Source organism: Orcinus orca, chromosome 3, assembly GCF_937001465.1.
Source record: "Orcinus orca chromosome 3, mOrcOrc1.1, whole genome shotgun sequence".
Lineage (NCBI taxonomy): Eukaryota > Metazoa > Chordata > Mammalia > Artiodactyla > Delphinidae > Orcinus > Orcinus orca.
Window position 1 is genome coordinate 37,156,112 of NC_064561.1, and position 18,626 is coordinate 37,174,737.

Here is an 18,626-nt window from a genome sequence, read left to right on the forward strand (position 1 = left end):
TTAATATTTTTTCTTTGTACTTAATTTCTGATAGTTTGATTAATATGTGTCTTGGCATGTTTCTCCTTGGATTTATCTGGAATAGGACTCTCAGCGCTTCCTGGACAGGATTAACTCTTTTCTTTCCCATATTAAGGAAGTTTTCAACTATAATCTCTTCAAATATTTTCTCAGTCCCTTTCTTTTTCTCTTCGTCCTCTAGGACCCCTGTATTTTGAATATTGGTGTGTTTAATGTTGTCCCAGTGGTTTCTGAGACTGTCCTCAATTCTTTTCATTCTTTTTTCTTTATTCTGATCTGCAGTAGTTATTTCCACTATTTTATCTTCCAGGTCACTTACCCGTTTTCTGCCTCAGTTATTCTGTTATTGATTCCTTCTAGAGAATTTTTAATTTCATGTATTGTGTTGTTCATCATTGTTTATTTGCTCTTTACTTCTTCTAGGTCCTTGTTAAACGTTTCTTGTATTTTCTGCAGTCTATTTCCAAGATTTTGGATCATCTTTAGTATCATTACTCTGAATTCTTTTTCAGGTAGACTGCCTATTTCCTCTTCATTTGTTTGGTCTGGTGGGTTTTTACCTTACTCCTTCATCTGCTGTGTGTTTCTCTGTCTTCTCATTTTGCTTATCTTAGTGTGTTTGGGGTCTCCTTTTCACAGGCTGCAGGTTCTTAGTTCCCGTTGTTTTTGGTGTCTGCCCCCGGTATCTAAGGTAGGTTCAGTGGGTTGTGTAGGCTTCCTGGTAGAGGAGACTGGTGCCTGTGTTCTGGTGGATAAGGCTGGATCTTGTCTTTCTGGTGGGCAGGACCGCATCCGGTGATGTGTTTTGGGGTGTCTCTGACCTTATTATGATTTTAGGCAGCCTCTCTGCTAATGGATGGGGTTGTGTTCCTGTCTTGCTAGGTGTTTGGCATAGGGTGTCCAGCACTGTAGCTTGCTGGTCATTGAGTGGATCTGGGTCTTAGTATTGAGATGGAGATCTCTGGGAGAGCTTTTGCCATTTGATATTACGTGGAGCCAGGAGGTCTTTGGTGGACCAATGTCCTGATCTCAGCTCTCCCACCTCAGAGACACAGTCCTGACACCCGGCTGGAGCACAAAGACCCTTTTGGGAAGTCTGCGGTCTTCTGCCAACATTCAGTAGGTGTTCTGTAGGAGTTGTTCCACGCATAGATGTATTTCTGATGTATTTGTGGGGAGGAAGGTGATCTGCATGTCTTTCTCCTCTGCCATCTTGAAGACCTCTCCTTACCTACTGTTTTTAGTTCTAGTTTTATCATGAATTCATCTGTAGTTAGTCTTCTATTTTGAGCACAATTCAATAATTCATCCTCTAATGCTATTTCATACCTAGTTCAGTTTAATTTTTTAGGTAGTTGTAATTAAGACTGTAAATTCTTTAAAGGGGGGTGTCATGCTTTCCATTTATCTGTGTGCTCTAAGTAGAAATCATGAAAATGATACTCGCAACAATCTATTATACCTTTACGTCATTACAGCCGTCCTCTAGGGTTGGATTATTATACCATTTAATAAATGAAGAAGCTGAAACTCACATAGGTGATAGTTGCAGAGCCACAATTCAAATTTAGATCATGTCACTGCAAATCCAGTTCTCTTAACCACTATGATAAATTTCTAAACTACATATCATAGTGCCTTGTGTAATAATCACCATTAAAGGCTTATTATTTTGAAAGTCTTGTTTGGTTCTTCTCCTTTCCAGATGGACCCCCATGAGAACATATTACTGAGCACTCTTGAGATAAAAAATGAAATGGCCACTTCCGAGGCTGTGCTGGGACTTGGAGACCCCAGGAGCACAATGCTGGCCTGCGATGCCTCCAGCATCCAGTATCGGAAAGCCGGGTTACCCAGGCATAGTTTTGGCCGAAATGCCCTGGAACGGCACGTGGCACAGAAGAAAAGCCGCCTGCGGAGACGCGCCTCCCAACTGAAAATCACCATCCCCGACTTGACTGATGTGAATGCCATAGATCGGTGGTCCCGCATATTCTTCCCAGTGGTTTTTTCCTTCTTCAACATCGTCTATTGGCTTTACTATGTGAACTAAAACATAGCCTCCCATGGGAAGCAAGGACTAGATCCCTCCTCAAACCAGTTGTACAGCCTGACGTAGAACTTGGAAAACACATCACTCCAGGACAAAAGTGATGCTAAAATACCTTAGTTGCTGGCCTATCCTGTGGTCCATTTCATACCATTTGGGTTGCTTCTGCTAAGTCATGAATACACTAAGGTCCCTGTGGTTTTCCAGTTAAAATGCAAGTGATTTGTACACATGCTGGCAAAACTGAGTCTGAGTGTCCCACTTTTTCTGCTTAGTACACAGCCTATATGGAGGGCAGTAATTTAGAAGATATTCTAGAAGGGTCAATAGCGTCATCAGTCATTTCGCAGAGAAGCGGTCGTACCCAGATACCCCCCGTCTTCCTTCCTAAGGTTGGCATCCGGTCTGCTGTGCCACGCAAACATGCTAACTGAAGATGGTCTATGCCTGTCTTATTAAGGTGATAATGGTGCCATGGGAAGTTGATTCCCACTGGATTGTAGAAGGTTCTCATGTAGTTCAAACAGGATAGGGAGAGTCAAGACAGAGACTCAGGAAACCAGTTTGGCCAGGCTCTGTTTGCTTGAGCATAAGAATCAACTCCAACATATTCTACTTTGACATTTAGAGAAGGGGAGACTTCTGAACGTTTTCATGCATGGGGGCCAAAGAAATTTTTCTAAGAGGCTATTTCCGAGGTCGTTAAACTAAGAGTTAATAACCCAGAGCAGAGTGGAAAAATCCAGAAACAGCTGTTGTAACAAAATTAAAGCAAGTGAGCAGCATGACCCTTATCAGCCCCTTGTAGCATCTGGTCCACACATACTGTGTTCAGTGGCGAAAGGTAGAGTGAGAGAGATTTTTTTCCTCCAACCTCACAAGCTTTTGACAGCATACCTAGAGAGGTTTTTATAGTTTATCTAATAAAAAGACACCCCCCAAATAGAAAAGATAGTGGAATTAGAATCATCTTAGGTTACGCTGGGAGTCATTCCAATATATGAATATAAAGCACAGACAGAGCTAGCAAACAGGATGCTTTTCTCAGACAGTGTCAGCTGTCTCTACAACATTTTCCTACAGTTTATTTCTGAATTTAGGTTATTTCAAAGGAAGGATTTGTTTATTTCTTTAGAGGATTAATGGTCTTTTCTAACTTTTCTTGCTTCTGAAATTCTGATTATATTCTTAAGAGACAGACAAAGTAAGGCTTTGGAGAGATTTTGAGAGAACTATGTTTCCTTATGTGCAGTGAAGTTCACCTTTGTATCTTTCATAGCAAACAGTACTTCAAAGATTATGTGCACAAGTAGGGTTACTTTGTAGTTTTGCTGGGTTTGATTTTTTTAAGGGTGATTTCATTGTGTATGTTGCAATCTGCCTAATCAAAGAAAATAGGAAAAGTCATGGAAAACAGAATAACATTAACATGGTGAATGTTATGAGCCTCAGTTGATACTGTAGAAAAATATATAACATAATCAGGCAGGCACGATGTACTGTTTTTATTCAATTTTTAAATTATGTCATTGTGCTTCTTTCTATACTAATTGGATATATGCATTCATATGTTGGACAGGCAAGAGAATAAGCTAATATATTTTATTCTGTCAATGTGCGGTTCATATTTTGCCTTTCTTGGAGAAAATAGTGAATTGCTCATTTTTCCTTAGAGTTTGATTTGACTGAACTTTTTCTTGGAGGGTGACTTTGCTATTTCTATTTAAAAAATAAACACTTCTTTTCAGAGTAACATCCCTAATTGTGCATAGTAGCCAAGGCCAGTATCTGCCTGTGGATAAAATGTATGTTTTCTTTCCCTGATGATTCAGCAGCTTCAAATATGATGGAGTCTTGCTGCCCTTCTATTCCCACTATTAGAGAAAAAAAAGGTTTAACATCCAGCTTTCTGAATTTGCCCCCCCCAAATGGGATGATATTTTTTTTCACCAGCATAGGGAACTCTGGCCCTTATTTTTTTGATTATACACTTGAACACCTCTGAGTATGATCTTTGGGCAGAATCCAACCTTCATGCTGCCCCTGGGCTCAGAGCAGAGATTCCTCAAGTTTCTCCGGGGACACACTTTCCCCTGGGCAATCATTTTGGGACATCACGCTAATAAAAGTGCCTGCCCCTTGTCACTAGGGCTTAAAGTTTGAGTAGCATATATCAGGAAGGAGCATATTGATAACTCAGGTGTACAACTCCAAAATGCCATTCTGGAAAGGTTTTTCTAGAGACAACTCAGAGCTCCAACCTAAAAATGGGCTCTTAATTGCAATTATCATAAAAGCCATAAAAATCCTTCATATTGTCATTTATGGTTACAACAAAATTTTGATGTCCAGGGAAGTCAACAGAGAAATCTAGATCAAAGTGGACAGAAGCAGCTTTGCAACATGAGCCTCAAAAGCATATGACCAGGGATTCATTTCCGCCTGCAGAGATAAGAAAAATCTAGGGAAAAGGAGAAGATGGGACCTTGAAACAGAAGCCCTAGAGCGAAATCCATATATTGGCATTCAGTAACCATGTAGGTAGAAAAAACGGCCTCATCCTGCCCAGAGATAACAGTAGATATAGAATTTATTCTTAAAGTGTATATTTATTGTGTTTGAATTGGATTTTAGTCACCAAATTGGGGGAGGGCCAGGGAGGGGTGCTAGATCTTTAAGTCTTCAAAAAGACCAGTCAGCTTGACATCCAGTGTTTAAATTTAAGGACCACAAAAGTATGTTTTGGCAATTCTGATATGGTATTACTATCAGTTTATATATATATGTATAGTTTTTCTTTTGGTAATAAAATAGCCAGATAGCCAGCAATTAAGGTGTTTTTCATCTTTGTGAAATTCATAGGCAAATTCTGACTCTCAAATGCACAGTCTAAATGCAATCTTTGATCTCAATCTGTATATATATTGTACATGACTGCTAGTAGGTATGAAATGCATTTTCAGAACTGAAAACTCATGCAACATAATCATGTGTTTGCATAAGGAATGTTACAATTCTTTCTACTGCAATTCAATAACGGGAAAAGACTTAAGCAGTGCCATCTAGACCTTTTCTCATTTCTTCAAAAGCAGTGCTAAGTGGAAAAAAAAATAATAATAATAAAAATGGTTTAGGAACCAAAAGACTTTACATTCTAGCATTAGGAACACAAAAAATCTGTCAGCTTACAAAAGCACAATGCATAGAGAAAGTAGTGGAATGCATAATGAGGAAATGAGTCACGTTTATTTTAAGCAAGACCCGCATTAAATTGGCAACTAAGACAAATTTCCATTTTCTATAGGTAACTGTTGTCCAATTTGATGAGTAAAGTCATACTCAATAACAAAAACAGCCAACAAGCAGGTCTACAACATATCTACATGTATATATGTGTATATATAGATCCATGTAAACATACATACATATATATGCATTCATACGTTGGAAAACAAAAGGAATAAGCTAATATGTTTATTTCCTTCATTAAATCAGTGTATGAATTTTTTTATTTGGCAACTGACAAATCAACATATTGAAACAAGTAATACAGGGTACTGAGCATTTCTCTATCAGCGAATCAATGCCTACAGTTCTTACGAACCACTGCACAGTTTGACACTACAATAGTACTGTACCTCAGAACATAGAAATTAACTAGTTTTCACATTGCTTGTCTATTCTCTTTTTCAAGGAAACAAATAACATTGTCCATTGGTGATTTAAAAAGAAAAATGTCTTAAGAAAACACAAAATGATAAAAGAAAAAAAAAATTCCTCCTAGGAGGAGGAAAAAAAATAACTAAATCCCACCATGTTGGTTAGGGCAGATATTCTCAACTGTAGCAATCATGCCATTTTGCTGAGTATACAGAGTCCATGTAATGTGAGCAACCATAACTTTCACTGAACGTGTGTAAATATTAAAACAGATTTCTTAAATATTTTTAACTTCTAATTTGTATTTTATGGTAAGGCAACATGCTAATTCTGTTTATGGCTTAAGTTGATGTGTTATTATGTAAATAATTAAACATGCTGTAAATGAATAGTCGATAGATACAAAGAATTGTTTAGGTTTTTTTCCCTTAATTTTTATTTATTTTTTTACTAAGTACAGTTGCTGCAGCCCCAGCAGAGAAATTTAAATACCCTTTTGCATAAATGGTTTGGGATCCCAGACAGAAGGGTTTCAATTTGCTATCACACAGACACACACACACACACACACACACACACACACATTCAAACACACGTACGCTTTTACTTGCCCGCTCAGTCATTCCCACTCCTGCCCCCTCTATGGGAAATGCTATAGTGTTTATGTAGTCGATGAAACAACCAAGAGATAGCCTTAGAAATGTCAACTGGGAAAAGCAGAAATGATCATTGATTACTTGATAGAATTTTTTATATGTAAGAGTTTAAGAAATCAAAGATCATAACTTAAATCTCAATTTTCAAAGAGTAAAGGTTTATATTGATGGCACTTCAGGAAATAAAAATGCTTTTTATTCATACCTGCTCCAGAAATGTGTTACACATAATACATAGAGAAGACCTTTTTTTTAATAATAGCATTTTGTCCTTAGGTAGTATTGTTCCTTTTAACCAAAGACTCCAGAATTATTAAAAAAGAAAAAAGAAAACGAAAAAGAAAAAATGAGGGAAAGTGGGAAAAAAAGACACTGCTTCACACCAAAGGTTTAAAAAATATTTTCCAAATACACTAGGAACATTGTAAAAAGTAGTAAGGAGCCAACAGAATGCTAATTAAGACACCACACTAAAGAAGTCATTTAAGGAAAAAAACCACTTAAATATCTATTAGTTATTTGCAAATTGAAGTAAAACATTTCTGTAAATCCATAGATGAATGCAAAACGCTGACATCGGGTTTTAATTTGCTTTGAGAATTTGTTTTGTGAAAAAGGTAAATGCGATCCAAACTGAAGAACAAATCTTTGTGTTTTTTTAACTTTAAAACCAAATGTCTCTTTCCTGTCACACGTCGTTATTCTGATGCCCATATGTGTGTCCTGGCACCATCTGAAGCAAGTTGACAGTTTCATCAGCTTGTATCTTTCTCTTTTTAGTTCAATAATTTGAGTTCAGTGTTCATTTTAAACATACTAATTCAAAGTTGAAAATAATTTAAATTCCATAACATTTTAAAGTTTTTATTTGCATGGGTGTTTAAATAGTTCTGTTATGAATATTGTCCCTGCACAGTTCTGAATTGTCCTTTTATAAAAAGTGATATTCTAGTTTCTTCACAATGTAGTGATTATCAGCCTTACTAATTACCTTGTAGCCTTTCTTAATATGCACATAATGCACATTTTCCAATGGCTAGAAAATGCAAAACACAAGTGGATATCATTGCATCTATTTTCATGTCTTTCTAAAAAACAGGATTACTACAATCTCTGGGATACATGAGATAGTAACAAATGAGGATTATAAATGAGTAGCACATAAGAATTATTTTCTTGGATTTAAACATTACAGCCACTTTCAGCATGTAAATATATAATAATGTTGGCTAGTGTGTAATTCTTGAACTAAGAAGTATAAATAAAACTTAAAACGATGTGTGTATAAGTGGTTTCATTGAGTTCAGAATTTTTTTTGATCTATGAATATGAGTTAGAATGTAGAATTATAACTTCTAAAAAGCAATAAAAATTTGGGAACTTGGGATGGGCTCTAGGGCAGACTTGAGTTTGAGCTCTGATTTGTCACATATTAGGTGTATGATTGTGTAGCTATCTAATCCATCCGCCTCTCATTTTTCTTATCTGAAGAAAAAAATATAATTGTACCTCCTTCATAGAGCTGCTGTATAGTTGAAATGAAATAACCCGTAAGAAGTCCTTAGCATGGTACCAACACGTTAAGTGGTTTGTAAACAGTAGATGACAGTAGATAATAGCAACAACAGTAGTATTGTTGCTATTGTTAATTATAATCGTTACTAGAATATTCAGCATGTTTTATCACGAATTCTATCATGATACCTAAAACGTCATAGTAATTATTAAATGTTCTCTTAGGTTATATACTTATGGGTAATTAATTAAGAACTTGGCTTCAATCATGAAAATCATATGACAAACATGTGATTCATTTAACATTCTACATATATTCTCTGAAGACGTTACACTAAGTACTTTGAGAATTGAATACTTACTTAATCCTTACCACATTCCTAAGAGTAGCAGAAATTCAAGATCGGAAGGAATAAGTACCTTGCCCGTGAGAGTAGAAGAACTTGGATTCCTACCCAGCCTGGACTCACTCACAATTCCTTGCAAATTCTTTCCTTAACCTCATCATTAAAAGTGGGTGACCAGGCATGTTCAGTTCTCATTCATTTTGGTCATTTCCCAAGAAACATTTGCTGAGAGCCTGCCATCTGCCAGACCTTGTAATGCTACTAGAAAATTAGTGCTTAGGCTCACAAGGTCCCTACCCTCTTGGATTGTATGGAAGCTCTCAAATGCATGGGAAGTCTCCTGAGGCCAGCGAATTAGTTGGGGACAAGCCTAGTGTCTCTCGCTCTTATTGACTTTCGAATGTCCAAATAGCACCTCATAGACTCTGTCCACCTGAGCAAGGCCGACTGTCAGGGCAAAATTGTCCAATGAAGTCATGATTAAAAGGAGCTATAGCTACCAAGGAATGACACTACTGAAAATAACTCACCTATAGTGAAGACCCAGTTCCTGCCAGCTTACACTGCAAATTGCACATCGTATCATCTAGAAACGTACAGTTCTTCCATTTGCATTTGCTATCCTTCATGCTAACTTTCTACATTTCTGTCCAGCAGAGAGAACACACGTATGCTCAAATCCATGAACACGTTCACATAACTGGTGGTGCGTGCGTGCGTGCATGTGTGTGCGTGTGTGTTCATGAGCCTGTGTGGGCGGGGTATGCTGAGAGGGCCAATAGGAAATGGTACTGTAGGTGGGGTCATGGTCTATTACTTACCTTGGGAGGAGAACATTCCCAGATATTTCCCCCCAAAAAAGCTAATCAATTGGCAATGAGAAAATTCCCCCACTCATATTCTAACTACTATAATATCCTAAAGTGGAACTACCCTTGCTCTCTTCTGAAACTTGTTCTAATTATGAAATATCATATGACATTTCCCATACAGAGTCTTTTTCTAAACCTTTAGATCCACCTCCCAGAATAATACCAGTTTAGTGAGAAATATTCTCAGGGATGGCAGGAGACACAATCAGTCCACAGTCCTTGATTTCCTAAAGCAGACAGCAACAAAATAAACACATTCTTGTCTCTTCAAATCTCTGTATCAGAGCATTAGCCAAATGTGCACATTACCCACTACAGCATCACCCCACCACATGGCCTAGAACCAAGGAGTGATCATGGGATGACAAGTTGCAGACAAGCCCCAAACGATTAGGCTTCTTAGGTGGTCTTCTTATCAATATGTTGATTTGTGCATGTTCTGATCTTTCCTTTTGTTTCAGGTAGCCAACTAGGTTATTAGTATTTATATATATATATATCTTTTCATTTCAGAGATTTGTATTGGATACAAAGGAGACACTGCTGGAAGATACTCAGAGATGATGCTTAGCACCCCACAAGTACTGAGGCACATCAGTGTCTTTCAGGGTAAGGAGAGAGGGAGGGATGCTTTCTCTGAGACTGGGAAGGAGAAAAGCAGCAGGTTCCAGGCAAGTGGAGACCTGCATACCATTCAGCGGTAGTGACCTGGGGAAATGGCAGACCTCGGAGCAGATGGCACAATGAAGCTTAGGAAGCCAACCCGTGGCACTGGCCCAGGTGTGCCGCTAGAGTGGCAGTCTTTGACCCATGAAAGAATCAAACAGGCTGGAACACGGAGTAGGAAAGAAATGTGTTTTTTTTTTTCCTCTACAGCTTCATTTAAGATGTTAGATTCATCACTGCACTCCCATCCGTGACCTAGTAGGTCCTTGGTCACTCCACCTCGGAAAGTGCTGAGACTCAAAAGCATGAATTTGATATTGGATCAGTGATACAGTATTTCTAGTAATAGATGTCCAAAGCGGGTGGGGAATAATTGGTTCCAGTTCTGAAGGTCAAAAGGCTAATGAGATACAAAATTTAGTTAAAGGATTGATATATCTTATGTCTTGGAAGCTCAAATGTGGACACAGGGCTTAATGAAATTGTAGACAAATAACACAGGCCTGGTGTAATACATAGGGAGTGGTGGGGACTGTGGGTAACTGGGGAGAAACAAGCTCTATCTAAAGAGGCGGTCACTACTGAGCACCATCCAGTTGTCGTCTTGAGGAATTGCAAGCCCAGTGATGCCAGATTAATCTGAGAATGCAAGAAGCCCCCATGGCACTGAGTCTTTTACTTTATGGGCAGGTACAGTAAGGCCAGAGAGACACAGAAACTTTCATCTTTCTTGTGCCAAAAATCCATGCTGAGGTTTTAGAGTCGTAATCCTCAAACCGAGATTGAGGAAGGAGCATATGACAAGCTCCATGAGAGTGTGTGTAGAGTGAACAAGCTTCTATGCCATTATAGTTGTGGAATGATCAGTTTTCTTCCCTTTCCTGGAAGCTGACACCTTATAAACGTAAGAAAGTAAAATACTTCCGTGTACTCTCAAAACAAAAAATAGAGAAACTTTTTTAGTAGAAATAGGTACAGAAAATTGCCAGCAGAAGTTTTCACAATGTAAACAGTCTGGTTGGCTTTTAGATCACTCACGCGGAGGGCTTTTGTCTCTCTCCTACCGGTAGAGCAGAAGCCCCTTACTCTCCTACAACACCTCCTGGGCCCACTCAGCAGGCACATGGCCCTGACGGAGAATAAGACAGAGCCACCAGAGCAAGGATTTGGGAGAGGAGCAAAGAATCCTGAAGGGGCAAAGAACTGCTGGGAGAGCACCCAAAGGAGAAAAGGGAGGCGAGGGTGGAGGCTCTGGGGCACTTTGTCACTGATGGGGTGGAGGGGGGTCATGAGCCCTAAGATTCTCCACTATGTCAACTCTGGGGATGAAGCATGGGCACAAATTCAGTGGGCAAGGGAAGCTACCCACACATTTCCACCTCCCCAAAGACCCTGTGTAGACTGGAATTTAGTGAATGAACCTGAAAGTGAAGAACTAATAAAAGGTCCCGCTTTCCACCGCTCTCCTCTCCGCGACGCCCCCCGCGGTGAGGCGTTGGTGATCCCTCAGCACCCCGAGTCCTGCTGACCCGTCCTCCTTCAGCTAGAAACCCTCCTCCTGGTACCGCGTGGGAGGTGCGGGGCCTCTGAGCGGAGCGGCGAGTCCGCCAGCCCCGGTCTCTTTCCCTGGTGGTGCCGGCTTCTTCCGTAGGACAATATGTTCAAGAGAATGGCAGAATCTGGGCCTGACTCTGGCGCGAGAGTGAAGGGGGTTACTACCGTTAAACCAATCATTTATGGTAATGTTGCTCGATATTTTGGAAAGAAAAGAGGATGGGCACACCCATCAGTGGACAGTATATGTAAAACCATATCAAAATGAGGATATGTCAGCATATGTGAAGAAAATCCAGTTTAAATTACATGAAAGCTATGGCAGTCCTTTAAGAGTTGTTACTAAGCCTCCCTATGAAATTACTGAAGCAGGCTGGGGGGAATTCGAAATAGTCATCAAAGTATTTTTCATTGATCCTAATGAAAGACCTGTAACCCTATATCATTTATTAAAGCTATTTCAATCAGACACCAATGCAATGCTGGGAAAAAAGACAATGGTTTCAGAGCTCTATGATGAAATGATATTTCAAGACGCAACAGCGATGATACAACAATTATTAACATCTCGTCAGCTTACCTTAGGATCCTATAAGCATGAAACAGAATTTGCAGAACTTGAAGTGAAGACCAGAGAAAAATTAGAAGCTGCGGAAAAAAAAAAAACAAGCTTTGAAATTGCAGAGCTTAAGGAGAGATTAAAAGCAAGTCGTGAAACTATAAATTGTTTAAAAAATGAAATCAGGAAACTCGAAGAAGATGATCAGACAAAAGAAATATAAACGGGTCTGAAGAGAACTCGATAGTAAGTGAAACTAAAATAAGGTGGAGTTTAAAGGAGAGATGGACTACAAATGCTGCAATGTTTCTTAAAGGAACTGCACATATAGTTGTCAACCATAGATTTCTCAACAATGGGGTCAAATCTTTAATGTGAAATATATGTGTATAATGCTGTATAGGCATTTTATCAACCCATTTCAGGGTAGTTCTGTGATATTAAGCACAATTTTAAAACATTTTTATTACATTGTATGTATAGCTTATCCTTTTGACAGACATCAAAATTTCATTATAAAGTATAATTTGTACAAATTTTGTACTTCCCTAGTTAGAATTTGTGGTAAAATTAATGTGTATATTTAAGTTCTTAAGTTCTTACCTGCCCCCATCCCAACTCTTTTGTATCTGATGTGCCCAGTGCCCAGTAAGCACAATAAATGTAGTTTACAGATGATTAAAAAAAAAAAAGAACTAATAAAAGAAAGTATCCAGAAATTTCTGAGATGAAGCTGCAGTGGTTGGAGAGGGGAAATGCAAAGAAGAAATTTCATCCTAATCACAATAATAAAATGTATTATTATTGGTTGATAAACAAAACAGTTTGAAAATCACTAATCCATAGTGATGAGCAGAAGAACCTGCTCCCACCTTGGTGTCCTGGGAAAGGAGAGAAGGAGGAAGAAAGCGAAGAGGACAAGACAAAATAAAGGGAGGAAGGAAAGAAGAACCTGAGAAATATTTCCAGTACCTGACACTCTCCCCTCCCAGAATGTGTTATGAATTCAATTCTCTAAACAACTCTGTGAGGTGTGAACTCTTGCCATATCTATGTTGCAGAGGACACAAAATGGCAATGATTGGTATTGCATCCCAGAGCTGGCCAACTGCAAATCCCACGCCCTTAACCCCTTTACTTAGCTGCTACCCGATATATTCCACAGCCTCAGTTTAGCTTTTGGAGATACAGCATCTTTGACAGTGAAATTAGAAACAAGTCCAAAATCTTTAGGGGATCAAAAAGAAGAGAGAAGTGTTTACTCCTAAATGTCCATTTTATGTTTATAGGTTTACATTTTTTAAATGTTATTTTTAAAAGCTGAGAATTGTCAAATTCTAGATATTTTGATGTTTCCCTTAATTTATTTGGGTGAGAGCAGAGAGCTGTTGAAATAAATCAAGTAACTTAAACACATCTTTCAAAGGATTTTGAAAATCTACTTTCTTTCTCTTTAAATACCATTATCTTTTCTCTGTCCTCTTTTTAAAATTATGAATTACAAAAGCCATACTTTTCAGTGTGGAAGATTATGTTGTTGTTGTTATTTATGTCTCAGCAGTAAAGGCTGGACTTTCTTTATAGCTAAGACAACACAGAGAGAGAAAGCCCGCCTCTCTTGTCAACTGGTCAACTGGACATTAGGAAACCTGGCCAGTAGAAGTTTCCCAGGAGATCAAGAGAGTTTCTGAACGTGCAGGCTAATAAATGCTCCTGAAATTGTGTGAGATTCATGGCAGGGAAATATCAGGGCTCTTGGAACATCAGTACAGGAGTGGCCCAGGGTAGAGTTCACATTTCTCATTCTCTGAGTGGATCAACCTGACAAAAAATTGGAAGGATTCTTTTTACACCTAGTTTTCTCTCCACGCTTCAAAACACCCTTGGATGGATCAGAGATCCATTTGAGGTTGGCACGTTTCAGAAGTGGCTTGCCAGCTCTTTATTTATTCATTCTCATTTCTCATTCGACTTGTCAGGAAGTCGTTTGAACATTTAAAGAATCTCTCTTGATAAGACAAAACTATGGATGCATACAAAGTACAAGAAGATTAATAAATGAAAACTTTTAAATGTTTACGAATCTTTATCTAAAATTAAATTACAGGTGGGATCTTGCCAGTTTGAAGTGAGTTTTTCCTGGTCCAGCATTGGCAGGTAGTAAGGACGCTGGCTCCTGGCTCTGACTCTCATGCCAGGAGCAGTCTTGGAGCACTCAGGACAGCCTCTCTGAGATCCCTGGTGTGGAGTAGGCAGGGAAAAACAAATGCTCAGGGAGCTACCCAAGCCTACATGGCATATGCAGAGCCTGGTGAGTCCTCCTGCTTCCAATCTCCCCTTCTCAGCTATGTTAGTCAGGGTTTTACAGAGAGACAGAGCCGATAGGATGTGTGTATATAGAGAGAGGAATTTATTTTAAGGAATTTGCTCGTGCAATTATGGAGGCTGGCACATCTAAAATTTGAAAGGTAGACTAGCAGACTGGAGACTCAGGGAAGGGCTAAAGTTGCTATTCAAATGCAAAGGCCCTCAGTCTGGAAGCTGGGAAAGACCTGATGTTGTAGTTCAAGTCCAAAGGCCATCTGCTGGCAGAATTTCTTCTTGCTCAAGGAAGTCAATTTTTTTTCTATTCAGGCCTTCAACTGATTGGATGAGACCCATCCACAATATGGAGGGCAATCTGCTTTACTCAGAGTCACCAGTTTCAATGTTAACATCATCCAAAAAACACCCTCACAGAAACATCCAGAATAACGCTTGACTATCTGAGCGTCATAGCCCAGCAGAGTTGACACATAAAATTAACCATCACAATACCCTATGTTGTTTTTATGGTTTGGGGTTTTTTGTTTTTTTTTTTAGTAAGGAAGAAGATATTTAATAATAAAGAGCAAATAATTACATGCTATAAAAATGAAAATAAAAGCATAGGCACTCACTTTACCAGGTATCAAAACATATTATAAAGTCTAATTGTCACTTCCCTTCTTATAAACCTTCAAACTTTCTGCTTTAACCTAAGGAAAACCTTTAAATTTATCATGGTACTCAAAGTCCTTTGTGATCTGTTTATTGCTCATTTCTAGATCTTGCTTTTTCATCCTGTCCTTGAGTCCCAGGCTCCCACCAGGCTGAATTACTTTCAATTCCACAGAGACAGTATTCATTCTCTTGCCTTTCTAAGCCTTTGCTCTTACTGTTTCTTCTTCCTGAAACATTTTTTCTCATCCCTAAAACTCCGTCTTTCATGAATTCCTATTCACACTTTCCAGGTAAAAACTTAAACATCACTTTATCTGGGGAGATTTCTTGGCTCCAAAGACTGATGATTAATTCCCAGCACACAGCATCCTGCTTAACTATTTGTTAAATAACTGAATAAAATCCATGTGTTCTGCCGAACCAAAAGTAACCCCAAGTATGGGTAAGCATAGTATTAGGTGACAGCACAAGCTATTTAATAGTGGACACTGGCTCATGAAACCAGCCTTCTTAGCCCTCTCTGGGTTTTGCTTCTGCTTCACTGATTGCCCTTCCTCAGAGCTCTTTGCTGGTTTCTCATCTGCTCCCCAGCCACTTCATGCTGGAGTGCCTCAAATTAATATCTTCATTCCATACTCCTCCCCTGAACTCCAGGGGAGTTTCTTATCTAGTTTCTTGACATTATATCTTGAATGTCTAATGGACATCTCAAATGTTCAAGACTGATCTTTCTTCCAAAGTTGGTGGCAACTTCAGTTAGTCTGGCCAAGACACCTATAGTCATTTTTTATTCCTCTTTTCTGCTCACCTTACTTCTAATTCATCTGAAAATCATGCTGGCTATAACTTCAAAATATATCCAGAATCTGACTACCTCTCATCCTCTTCCCTGTTACCAGCCTTGTCTGAGTCACCACAATCTTTTATCTGGATTATTTCAACAAGGCTTCTAGCTGGTCTTCCTGTAGCTACCCTTGCTGCCCTACAGACTGTTTTCAACACAACAGCCAGACTGATCTTTTTTAAAGGCAAGACAGATCATAGAATTGTTCTGCTCAAAAGGCTATGATGCCTCTGTATTTCAGTCAGAGTAAAAGCCAACTTTCTTAAAATGGCCTGAAAGTCTATACATAGCCCAAATCCCTGCATGGGCCTAGCTGATGCTGGATCTTATTATTCTCCCCTGGTTCTCTGAGCTCCAGCCACACTGACCTTCTTGCTCCACTTCAGATGAACTAGACATGCTTCTGACCAGGGCTTACACTCTGTTCCTTCTGCCTGGAACCATCCTCCCAAGAATCTGCTTGAGTAATTCCCTCATCCCCTTCCAGTCTTTCAATAAGTCCTAGCCTTACTACCCAATTTGGTACTGCCCTCTACTCCCTAACCACACCCACCCAGGTACACTTGACCCCATACCTGCTCTGCTTTTTATTTCTCCATCCATCATGTCATAGAGTTGACTTATTTATTATGCTCTTCATTTGGCATCTGTCTCTCCTGCTTAAGGGTGTACATTCTAGCCTTTTTTTTTAATTGATGTATCCCCATGTAGAAAAATATACATAGTAGGTATTTGATAAATATTTATTGGATGAACAAATGAACAAATTCAACAATCAAATACCAGTATTGGGGAACTTATTAAAAGAATATTTACCTTGACCACAGCCAAAGATTCTAGATTAGTAAGTTTGGGGGTGGGACCAGGTGAACTGTATTTTTCATAAGCTACCTAGGTCTTGTCATGACCATCAGAGTTTTTGAACACTGCTGAAAACCACAGGGTCTTGATTTGGCTTGACAGTGGCAGTTCCTCTTAAAACTTTCTGAGTTTGCACGTTAGGGTGGGGTGTGGCTAAAGATTTTATTTTATCAATAAATGATCAGTTGATCCAAAGAGTATCCTACGTGGAGAAAAAAAAAAAGATTCTTGACCCATTCTCCTCTTGAGTAATAATAATAATAAATATGCTTGGGTATGTGCAGAGCTTAATGGGAAAAATAAGTATGCATTTGCTAGAATAGAGATATTACTAATCTCTTTCTGCAAATGGAAATATTTCCATTATGAAGTCTTTTATCCTGATACTTATTGACCCCGTGCCTCACCTTTCCATGTATCATATTTATTTCTAACTCGTGATCTTCTCTTCTCCTGACCCTGACACCTATTAGAAGAAAAGGGCTAACAATGAAAATGAGACTGTGATGTTTGATCCAGGTTATAAATACAAAAGCCCAACACTTTAAAAAATGGATACAGCCCTTAACTTGCTATATGATCTCAGGAACTACATTTCAGCTCTCTCAAGCTCAGTTTCATCATCTATGAATGAAGGACTCATCTGGCATAATCTTTTGATGTGTATGGGAAAGCACTCTGTAAAGTGCAGCATGTACTAAGACACTTTTAATATTATTAGTAATAGTCCTCCATTTTCTGGATCCACAACAATAATGGACATCTGAAATATTTTTCTGTCCATATTTTCCTCGGGACAGTGGCTTACCAAAAACAGGGAGGATTAGACATGAGTAGTTCTCTCTAGGTATAGGCAATTGTCTGAAAAGAATTTTAAAACAATAATAAAATTGACTGAAATTTGGTCTGTATTTTATTATCACCTTAAGCCCACAGGCTAAACAAAAGTCAGTGATAAAATGCTACCCCCGACTGGGTCAGACTGCTTCCATTGCCCCCACCTCCACCTTAGGCTCCCCCCTCTTCCACACATAATCCTTGTGATCTACTAGGACTTACACCCCTGCAGACTCCAGAGTAAACACATGACCCAGACCTGACCAATTATTTTATTATATCCCTCCTGGACACAGTGATCTGTTGGAAGATAAATGAGTGACCAAGTCAGTCCAGTCAATGCCATGCAACTGTGGGACTTCTCTGTGGGGTGGGTAAGATACCTCTTTATTTCAGCAAGATTTGAGGATGCGTCAGGACACAAGTGTGGCAGCTTCTGGTAGCCATCCTGCCAGCACAAGAAGAGTCTGCCTGGGAATTGAGCCAACATAAATGAAAGCAGAGACAAGAAATGGGAAGACTGAGATCATGGCTAGATGTTGTCATTCCATCACTCAGAGACACCTGTGCCTGCACTTTCTAGATTCACAGTCCCGTGCTAGTTTGAGTTGGGTTTTGATAACTTACATCCTGAAAATCACCAAGATCAAAGACTTTGTTAAAGGAGATTGATTTACACTGGGAGGCACGTGAGTGGAAGGTTAGGTCATGTCAGAAGTAGAGCGTGAGGTGTCACGTAGTCTATGAAAGGACCTCAGTTATACCACCTACAAAGTGAGAAATGGAAAAGTAGAAGAGATGATTGCTGGATAATTCAAATTCTCCTAATTCCAAAAGTTTCTTAGCAAAGCTCAGACATACCCTGGTACATGATGGAAATTTTGGAAACTGGTCCACATATGAAAATAGAAAGATTTTGAATCACCTGCCAAAACATAAATTGACCGTATAAAACTAAGACACTGGATTGATGACATGGAATACCTAAGGTAATTAACATGCCTTTGGCTTCCACAGCAGCTGATATCAAAAGCACACGAGGTTTCTGTATTTACAGTTGTTCTGTTAATGCATTATAATTACAGATGTAATCAAACATAAAAGTTTGATTTTTTTGCCTAAATGACACCTTGAATCACTTCTGAATAAGATACGACTCCAATTAGAGATATCTTCAGAAAATGACACCTAATAGCATCATT

At 39.0% G+C, this 18,626-nt stretch overlaps 1 protein-coding gene and 1 pseudogene across 3 annotated transcripts in view; both read left to right on the plus strand.

The window, feature by feature from the left end:
- The window catches only part of GABRB2 (gamma-aminobutyric acid type A receptor subunit beta2), a 300,145-nt gene extending 292,470 nt beyond the window's left edge, over positions 1-7,675 (plus strand). For all 3 annotated transcript variants that reach the window (XM_049708482.1, XM_004271960.2, XM_004271958.3), the window contains one exon: positions 1,727-7,675. In XM_049708482.1, coding sequence (XP_049564439.1) covers positions 1,727-2,074 — 348 coding nt within the window. In that variant the 3' untranslated portion in view covers positions 2,075-7,675. The remainder of the gene's footprint in view (positions 1-1,726) is intronic.
- Positions 7,676-11,444: 3,769 nt separating this feature from the next.
- LOC101288577 (YEATS domain-containing protein 4-like) lies at positions 11,445-12,165 on the plus strand (annotated as a pseudogene).
- Positions 12,166-18,626: the final 6,461 nt, after the last annotated feature.